This window comes from Aythya ferina, assembly GCF_964211825.1.
Source record: "Aythya ferina genome assembly, chromosome: W".
Taxonomy (NCBI): domain Eukaryota; kingdom Metazoa; phylum Chordata; class Aves; order Anseriformes; family Anatidae; genus Aythya; species Aythya ferina.
The window spans coordinates 706,763-716,544 of record NC_140313.1 but is presented as its reverse complement, the minus strand read 5'-3'; the positions used below and the strand labels follow the sequence as shown (position 1 = coordinate 716,544).

General features: G+C 54.4%; 1 protein-coding gene across 1 annotated transcript; it reads left to right on the top strand.

Annotated features, from left to right (window-relative positions):
- Positions 1-1,897: 1,897 nt before the first annotated feature.
- On the top strand, positions 1,898-9,399 carry LOC311426470 (alpha-N-acetylneuraminate alpha-2,8-sialyltransferase ST8SIA3). Its single transcript, XM_084502852.1, has 4 exons — positions 1,898-2,147; positions 2,855-2,977; positions 5,064-5,621; positions 6,384-9,399. The coding sequence occupies exons 1-4, from the start codon at positions 1,969-1,971 to the stop codon at positions 6,664-6,666; spliced, it is 1,143 nt and encodes a 380-aa protein (XP_084358978.1). The 5' UTR covers positions 1,898-1,968; the 3' UTR covers positions 6,667-9,399.
- Positions 9,400-9,782: the final 383 nt, after the last annotated feature.

Here is a 9,782-nt window from a genome sequence, read left to right as displayed (position 1 = left end):
GGCAAGCCGGGATTCTGTGTCAATTACAGGAAAATCAATGAAGATACTGTTCAGGACTCCTCTTCACCATTCAGTGCGGATGATATCCTTCACTTTCTAGCACTGATTCATTTACTTTCAGCCTCTCTAGGGGCTCCTGACATATTGCTATCTCTGAAGAATCTGAAGCAAAAACTGCCTTTGTTTCTCCTGCAACGTGCTCGCGTGCACAGCACCCTGGGACCGCTGCACGGCCCCGCCAGGGCTGGGGCCAGGGAAACGGGTCAGAACGGAGCACTTTTAGACAGGCTTTTTAAGTATTTCTTGACAACGCACCCCTCAGCCGCCCTCTCCGGTGTCCCCTGCACAGAGGCTGGGTGGGATCAGGGCTCACCATCAGCCAGCAGGGGCCTGGCACACCGCCACCGCCCTGTCCTGCCCGCAGCGCTGCGCCCTGCTCCCCTCTGCGCCCCACATTGCCCTCAGCCCTCCTGCAGCACACCCGGTGCTGTGCAGCATCTCGGGACAAGGTTCGGCTGCATCTCAGGCCGCAGCCCCTCTGCTCCCCCAGCTGCACGCCTGCGCCCCAAAAGAAAGGACGTGAGGACTGCGTAGTCCTACCCCTAGGAGCTTGCATCCAGCCCCAACACGCGTGGCCAGAAACCACGTAAGACTTAATGCTAGACATTACAGAATTGATTTCCAAAGTATCTAACTGTAAAAAGTTGTAGGTGCTATGTCCTGAGCACACTGGGTGGATGTGCTGAAGCTGGGGACAGCACGCACCGTGGGGACAGCAGCAGAGGAGCTGATCGGAAACCATGTGAAGAGCCACGCAAGAAAGCTGCCTGCTGTATATCAAAGCAGCATTATTTCCTCAATTTGCATCCTCTTCCCTCTCTGCCAAAGCCACAAGGATCCCAGGGCAATGGGATGCAGTCCTCCGGGCCATACTCAGGCCAAATTCCCACTGAAGGCTGAAGAACCATGCTGTGACGTAAAACCCAGCCCTGCAAGCTCCTCATGTTCCACCTCTTCAAAGCGAGCCTCATGCATGGGGAGCTTGTAGGATATAGCCCAGAGCAAGGATGGTGCTACAAAGACAATATTTATTATTTATAAGGCACTTCTATGAACTCAGGGCTCAGAGGCAGAGCTGTCTATGAGGGTGAGCTTCATAAGGAAAAAGAAATGTAGCTTGAAGAAACACGGCAAGTACTGCAGCATGCACAAGTTGTGTTCGTAGCAGACCAACGCTCCTGGGTTTGCAGAAGTGGGGCTCTCCCGGAGTTCACGTGAAGGTTGCTGGGTCATTTACGGGCCAGTTAATTGCAGCCAGGGCTCTTTTAGGTCGCACCGTGGCCCAAACTCCTTGGTTTTAGAAAGCAAGGGGTCTTTGGGTGCGTTTTGCAGCACCGAGGCTGAGAGGCAGACCCCACAGCGCTGCACCAGCCACCTGCAGTCCCCGGCAGCCCCCGGCCCTCCTGCCAGGGGGACACCGTGGGGCTGGGGGCACTGTGGGGCTGGGGACACCGCGGGTTTGGGGGCACCACGGGCTTGCGGGGTGCAGCCCAAAGCACAGCCGGGAGCCGTTGGCGGAGGGGGCACGGGGCCGAGGAACGGTCCCGGGGGGGGAGCCCCGATCCCAAAGGGCACCGGGGGCTCCGCGGGGCCGGGCCGGGCACCCCGGGGCCGTCGGGGGCAGCCGTCGGGGCGCACCCCCGGGGCTGCCGGAGGGAAGCGGGGCCGGGGGGCGCCGGGCGGGGCGGTGGGGGGGGCCCGGCGGCGCTCGGGGCTGCGGGAGCCGGGCCTTGGGCTTGCGGCTGCCATTTCAGCGCCGCCGCTCGCTCGCTCCCTCCATTTTCTCGGCGGTGCCGGCCCCGTCCCCGCCGCCGGGCCGAGCCCGCCGCCCCCGCGCCCGCCGCCCCCCCCCATGCAGCCCCGCGGCGCCCCCCCCGCACACGCCCAGCCGCGGGGCCGCCTCCCGGCATGAGGAGCTGCAAGATGGTGCGGGTGGCCAGCGTGCTGGGGCTGGTGATGCTGAGCATCGCGCTGCTCATCCTCTCCCTCATCAGCTACGTCTCGCTCAAGAAGGACAACATCTTCGGCGCGCCCCGCGCCGCCGGCCCGGGGGGGCCCCGCATGTACATGTTCCACGCGGGATTCAGGTGAGGCCAGCCTGGGGGGGGGGGCACAGCCCGGGGGCGGGGGCCCTCCCTCCCGTCCCACCCGTCCCACCCGTCCCACCCCCGGCACCCCCGCGCCCGCTCCCCGCCGCCCGCAGCCGGTGCCGGGGGAGCCGCGGCGCTGCTCGGCGGAGCCCCGCGGGAAGGCCCCGGGAAGGCCCCGCGGCCCCGGCCCGGCCCCGCCGCCGCTCCCCCGCAGCCCGGGGACCCCCGGCACGGCCCGGCCCCGGCCCCGCCATCCCCGGGGCTGCGGGAGGCGGGCGGCGACCCCGGACCGCGGGGCTCCCGGGCCGGGCGTGGGATCCTCGGTGCATCGGGGGGGCTGCAGGGTGGGCAGCGGCTCGGCACGGCTCGGCTCGGCACGGTGCAGCTCGGCTCGGCACGGCTCGGCTTGGCCCGGTGCATCCCGGCGCAATTGGGCACGGCCCGGCCCGGCCCGGCCCGTCGGGGAGCGGCGCGGAGCAGCCGGCGCTGTCCGTGGTGCTGCCCCCGGCTCGGGCTCGGCTGGAGACGGGGCACGGCCTGCGTGTGCCCCTGGGTGTGCCCCTGGGTGTGCCCCTGGGTTTGTGCCCCTGGGTTTGTGCCCCTGGGTGTGCGCCCCTGGGTGTGCGCCCCTGGGTGTGCACCCCATGCCCGTGCCCCAGTGCTTGTGCCGCCGTGCCCGTGTGGGTCCGTGCTCTCCCTTGCAGGTCGCAGTTCGCGCTGAAGTTCCTGGACCCCTCGTTCGTGCCCATCACAAACTCCCTGAGCCACGAGCTGCAGGAGAAGCCCTCCAAGTGGGTGTTCAACCGGACCGCGTTCGCGCACCAGAGGTGAGCGCTCGGCGCCCGCTCGCCCCCTCTCACCTTCCCCGAGGTTATCCCCTTCCCCCGAGGGGGTAAGAAAATGCAGCCTGGGGCTGCTAAATACTCCGAGTTCTGAGTAATTCGCCAGCCGTGAGAAACAAAGGCTGAATCAGAGCATTTCCCAAGATGGTTACAGTTATCGTGGAGGAATTGATTATCTCAGAGCAGGACACCAAGCTGCAACACGCATCCTTTTACCAAACGGAACATGACCCAGTTTCCCAGAGTGCGAGAGAAATTGTCATTTATCAAGATAAATGGCTGGCTGCTTAAAACTCGAAACAAATCGGCCTGTAGCAGCCACCAAGTGCCACGTTCACTGAGGGCAGAGCACGCCCAGCACAACTTCCCAGCCGCCAGCAGCTCTGAGCAAGTGCAGTGTGGCTCTGCCTCCTGCCACCGCTCCGGCTGGCTCAGGGGGGCCACCAAGCCTGGACCCCCCTGAGATGCCCTCACGGCACATTGGCTTCTGCCTCCCATCACAGGGTGCGCTGACTTTCACGGCCTCGTGGCAATAGAAGGAGTTTCTCGGTTCCTTAAGCTGCCTCAAAGCTGCCCTGTGCTTCATGTGGAGCAAAATGGGCTTTTCTTTTCCTCACCGTGATGTGAACTCGGTGATGTCTGCCCAGCCTCTGGTATTTATTGGCCTTACTGCAGTATTTATATACAGCAGGGAAGTTAAAGAAAACAGCATCCCATAGCCATTTAAGATAGCTACTGCCATCTTGGCTCTGGCTTTATCTCGATGAATGCCCGCTGGTTTGGGGCCGCACTGTGACTGTTCACATATCCCACCCAGGAAATGTGAACCCAGGTCCCTCAGCCCTGCAGAGTGGGGCACCGCAGCCCTGCAGCACCAGCTGCACATTCACATCTCCAGTCCTGGGGCAGCACTGCTGCGGGCACAGCAGGCTGGTGATGAACTTTCAGCGCTGCCAAAAGCTGCCCACCGCCCATCAGGAGCCCCAGAGGAGCCCCAGAGGAGCTGTGGGCATCCTAGAGGCGATGGCACTTTGCCTGCCCCATCCCTTCCCTGGGATCTCCCCGGCTGGTGTAGCAGTGCCCCCCCGTAGTATGGCTTCATTCCTGGCACCACCAGCTCATTCTTAATAAATAACTCAGTGTCACCCCTCTGCTGGTTTTAGCTAATGCCTCAGGATCTGCCTCTGCATTTGTCTGTCAGCCATAACCCATAATTAGGGTACCCAGTGGGACTCCATTAATGCTTAGACATTGGAGGATGCGAGCTGGAAGAAAGGTTGTTTGTTTTCCATAAACATGAGCAAATAAAGTGGTATTGGTTTTCTAATTTTATGCCCTGCTAGGGAAATTCCTGAGCAGGGTTGGTTTTGTTTGTTTTTTTAAGTGTTCCTAATAACCCTTGCAAAGATGCTGGCGTGCTTGCTCAAAAAAGACATTAAGGAATTATGTTTACATAAAGGGAGACAGTGACTGTCACTTGTTTTGTGACTCAAAGCTCCTTAATGGGAACACAAGAAATACTTGTATTTAAAAAATCAGCTACGTGTCTGTTAATTCAGCTGGACTTCTTGGTTTTGCTTCAAATGCGTCATGGCAAACACAATATCCATCATTACCAGAGATCCGTGGTCCAGAACCGAGTGAAATGTGTGCAGAGAACAGCAGCAGCAGCAAACTCTTCCGCCAGGCATGTCGCAGCACAAACAGAAATGTGTTTCGCCCTACGCTTCAGGAAGGTGAACGTGGGAAGTGTGTGCTGTTACTTACATTCCTCACACTTATGTGGCGAATCTGAGGTTTTAGTCCTGACACTATCGCCGCAGACATGGACACATCCTTACCTGGCATCAGTCAGGACAGGCCAGTAAAGCCAAGCAGAGCACGGGGTGAGCAGCCAGCTCCCTCGTTCCTATTTATGTATATTAATTTTAAAGCCATTGCAACACATTGCTCAGGAAACTGCTTTGCTGCATTAAAAAAAAAAAAAATCCATCTGGAAGTAAATCTCTCTACCACAGAAAAGGGGGAAGTATAACTCAATGGTTTCTTTTGTCTTTCTGTTTTATTTTAGGCAAGAAATCCTTCAGCATGTCGATGTCATAAAAAATTTTTCTTTGACCAAGAATAGTGTCCGGATCGGACAGCTGATGCATTATGATTATTCCAGCCATAAGTACGTTTTTTCTATTAGCAATAACTTCAGATCGCTGCTTCCAGACGTGTCTCCGATCCTCAATAAGCATTACAACATTTGTGCCGTGGTTGGAAACAGCGGAATCCTGACCGGGAGTCAGTGCGGACAAGAAATAGATAAATCTGATTTTGTTTTTCGTTGCAATTTTGCTCCGACTGAGGCATTCCAGAAAGATGTTGGAAGGAAAACCAATCTCACAACCTTCAACCCCAGCATCCTGGAGAAGTATTACAACAATCTTTTGACCATTCAGGATCGCAACAACTTCTTTTTAAGTCTCAAAAAGCTTGACGGAGCCATTCTGTGGATCCCGGCTTTCTTCTTCCACACATCAGCAACAGTCACAAGAACACTGGTTGACTTCTTTGTTGAGCACAGAGGGCAACTAAAGGTCCAGTTGGCTTGGCCAGGAAATATAATGCAACATGTTAACAGGTGTGTGTTTTTCTTTCACATTTAACTTGTCAAAATACATATTTCTCTCTATATAAACACAACTGCATTTATTTTTCTGTTCACGACTAACCTGATGGGCCCTGTCTGGCAAGTCAGGGCCCGGTACCGTCTGCTTTCAGAGCAAACGCACTTTTATTATTGCTTCAGAGAGTGCTTCAATTATTTCTGTAGGGATTTGTACTGAGGCACATCTGAGGTGGGCTGGTGGTGCGCACAGGGTGTGCTCTGCCATGGGCTCTGCTCCTGCCGGGGCTTCGCAGAGACAGAAGGAGTACGGAGGAGTTGAGTGAGATTCTGCATGAGAAAAGCACCGCTTATAGAAGAACTTGCTCTTCCCAGCTAGCAACTGGGGATGCTAACAGATATCTGCAGAGTGATCCAAGCAAATCTGTACTGATTTATACAAGGAAAATGTGGCGCATGTGACCAGGAGCCCATGAATCTACCTTTCTGGATAAGGCACTGCTTTTCCAGGTTAAAAAATAAGAAGACATGTGGAAGGGGATCACAAAAGAGAATCAGGCTGGTAATAAGGCAGTTCTGCAGTCCAGTTCATGTAAGACTGACTGGAACAGCAATCTTTAGCTTGCTTGGGTTAACAGCTGTGAGCACTGATGGTCTCCATGCAGCAGCATTTTTGACAGTCTCCATGCAGTAATTTTTTCTTTTTTTCTTACAGCAAACCCGTGGCATTATGTGTACCCTATACTAACATGCCTTGTGTTTTTTTTTTTTTCACAGATACTGGAAAAACAAACACCTGTCACCCAAGCGGCTGAGCACAGGTATTCTCATGTATACGCTTGCTTCTGCCATATGCGAAGAGATTCACTTGTACGGATTCTGGCCGTTCGGGTTCGACCCCAACACGAGGGAAGACCTCCCATACCACTACTATGATAAGAAAGGAACAAAGTTCACAACCAAGTGGCAGGAGTCCCACCAGCTGCCTGCAGAGTTCCAGCTGCTCTACAGGATGCACGGTGAAGGACTGGCCAAACTGACCTTGTCGCATTGTGCCTAAGAACCTAATCTTGAAGTGCCAAATGATTGTCTAAAAAGTGCCCAAATCTGAGTTAAACATTCTTCAGATACAATTCTAAAAAAAAAAAAAATAATAATACCCACCCTAAAATATTTTCCATAATATAAAGATGCTTTTTAATCACCCTTGTCACTGTTCATCAAAGGGTTTAAGCATATTTAGCAGTGCAGAAGCATTTATCAAATTCTGTGGATGCTATTCATGCAGCAGCACAGCAAAGTTGAAATATTTTGCATTTATATATACGCTATGAAGTATGTTTTAAAATCTTTTCCTATTTCAGCATTCCACTAAATGCCTCTAAACATCTTAAGTCAATTGTTCCTTTCAGATTAGAATTAGGAGTGCTAATTTTAAAAGGTATCGCTTCTCTCGTATCCATTGCTATTAGTAGCTCAGCATCCGTCTAGTTGGCGTGGCTGACTGAAAAAGCCACCCAGAATCCCAGTGTATCATCACTGACGAGTTCTTCAGCGCGGATCCCAAATTTCCACAGCTTGCATATTTTCGTATTTACTGAATTTTACATTTTTTTAAGACCTCGCAGAGAAGGTGAAAATACGGCTTGTACTTTAGCTAGGCATTTGTATTACTCTTAGAATACTCCGGTGTTTTAAGGCAGTTGGGGCCACTCCCTACTCCAAATTAGACCGACTGAAACATTTTCATTCACATCTGTGTGACACTATTTGGTCTTTTAATTTTGGTTGCTGAATACCCAACGGGTGGCCGTAGGTCTCTGAGGAGTGTCCACCCCTGGAGGCGAGCCCCAGGGCGGCACCAGGCTGTGCGCCCCTCTCGAGGCCGCATCCTCGGTGTGAAGCACGTTTTGGGAGACGACGTCTCCTCGGCTGTGAGCACACGGAGCCTGTGCCCGTACCGCAGTGCAGGGAAGCGCCGGGGAGCCCACGCCTTGCAGTGCTCCACGCCGCTCGGTGGAGATGTGCCCGGGGGTCCCCACGGCCCGGCCCCACCAAGCACCCGCGAGGGTGAGTGGGTCGGGTGGGAGCCAGCCAGGCAGGCAGCGCAATGAAATCAGGACTTCCAAGTTGCTAAAAAATGGCTTTTAAAGGGAAGCGAGTGTAGCTGGAGCACAGGGAACAGGAAATACAATTACTGGATTTCCCCATTTACATCCCTAGGTCCACGGTCAGACAACTGAATTAGTGGCCTCGTTTTCCGGTCACAGTCGGTGCGGTCAAAGGGAGGCACAGCCTTTCAAGTACCTTTGAAAATCAGGCTGTTTGCAAAAAGGACAAATCTTAGGGTCACATATTTGAAAATCTTGGCCATGATGTCTCAGGATAAAGGAGCCTGTAAAGTAACTGTTTTTCTAATTAAAACGAGTATGCTTAAAAGTATTTTAACATTTTTATATTATTCTGTATGACGCTGAGAACTGACTATACACTGAAAGAAGATGCAAAAGACAATTTAAAATCATCCCTTAAAATTGCACCTTTTAGTTTTTCAGTGACTCCGTACCCACACGCAGACGTAGGAAGAGGGCAGGGGGCTCCGGTAGCACACAAACTCGGAGCAACTGGGAGCATTGCCCAGTGCCCACAGCCAGCCCACAGTGGTCAGAGGGGGGTCCCCTTCCCGGGGAAGCCCCGAGCCCCCAAACCGGCCCCTGGGCTGCCCAGCTCCCTCCCAGCCCAGTCTCATCCCCAGCCCCTCAATCTGCCTCCAGCCACAGCAGGCATCTCCTGTGCTTTGGGGGAAAAAGCCACCGCATCCACCACACGAACAAATTCAGCTTATTCCAGCAAGGAGGGACTCCATCCCTCTGCACTGGCTGTGAATACTGCGAGTTATAAAGCCCTTTTGAAAATCCCTCCTTCTTCCCTATTTCATTATCCAGTGTTTTCCAGCTTTTCCTTTTGCAGTGGGCATTTAGAGCTGTGGAAGGGGCTTGGATGCTCTCTGGCATGGCATGCCAGCCTGCTGTCCACGAGTGACTTCAGACATGCTTGTGTAGAAACCTCCTGACTGCGAAGTTCTCTTTCCCAGGGCGTAATTCTGCATCGGCCCTGCTGGCATCTCCGGCTTTCCTTGCTGTGGCAATCGTCCTGCGCTCCCCACTGTTCGTACAGCAGAGTGTGACTTCTAGCAGACGTGATTATGGAGACATAGCTGTGTAGTAACGCTAGCGTGTTCTGCCGTGTGGTGCCGTATGATTTATTATTAATATTGCCATTTATTATTTGTGTTGTAGTAGCAGGTGAGGGCCGCGGTCAGGGTGATGCAGAGCAGGACAGCCAGCCCTGCTATTCCCAGTGACGTGGGGTCCCCCGGTGCTGAGGGTGGCAGGATGGCACCCACGGGCGTTCAGCCCTGCCCTGCTCGGTGTGGTGCCCAGGGGAATGCGGTGGAGCATGGGGCTGAGCCAAGGGGCCAGGCTGCCCCAGCCCAAAACGCTGCTGGCGGTGAGCAGGAGCAGGGAACACCCAGCCTAGCTGAGCCCGGCCACAAAGCCTTCTCTGGGTGCCAGAGCACAGCCTAAAACAGCAAAAGAGAAATGTCATGGGGAAGGAAGGGTTCTGCGCTAATTGCTAATGACGTGCAGCAACTAATCATCTCTGATATAATTTGCCGTGGAGCTGCACAGTGGATGCATGTTCGCTAGGGCAGGTGATTTGCTTTGCGGTCGGCGCGCAGCTGAGCGTGCGGCTCGGCCGGGAGCCCTGGGGAGCAAAGGGTCCCCCAAACCCTGCGGCCCGGCCTGTGACACCCACTGGCCACTGCTTAGTGGCAGGTATTTTAATGAAGGGGCAGGCTATCAGCTTCGTGTCAGGAGAGGTCATTTTTAATCAGCAAATCAAAGAAATATGAACAGTTTTCATTCTATTTGCTTCAATGTGGAGGCCAATGCACTCTGTACGGTTTTCAGCTGCTGGCTCTCAATGGCAAAATTGCACTGGCAGGTCTTGCTTGGCTGCTGCGTGTTCTTTACATGACATAACTACTTTAAATTAGACGTACTCGCAAGTAAATACCCATAGCCTAAACACACGTATTTCCATCTGTGTGCCTCCGGGGCTGTTTGTGCTGCAGGGAGCGCAGCCCGGCCGAGCCCTTGCTCTGGGGGCACC

Coding starts and splice junctions, on each gene's coding strand:
- LOC311426470 (XM_084502852.1), top strand. CDS start 1,969: ATGAGGAGCTGCAAGATGGTGCGGGTGGCCAGCGTGCTGGGGCTGGTG. Junction 2,148..2,854: donor ATGTTCCACGCGGGATTCAG/GTGAGGCCAGCC, acceptor TCTCCCTTGCAG/GTCGCAGTTCGCGCTGAAGT. Junction 2,978..5,063: donor ACCGCGTTCGCGCACCAGAG/GTGAGCGCTCGG, acceptor GTTTTATTTTAG/GCAAGAAATCCTTCAGCATG.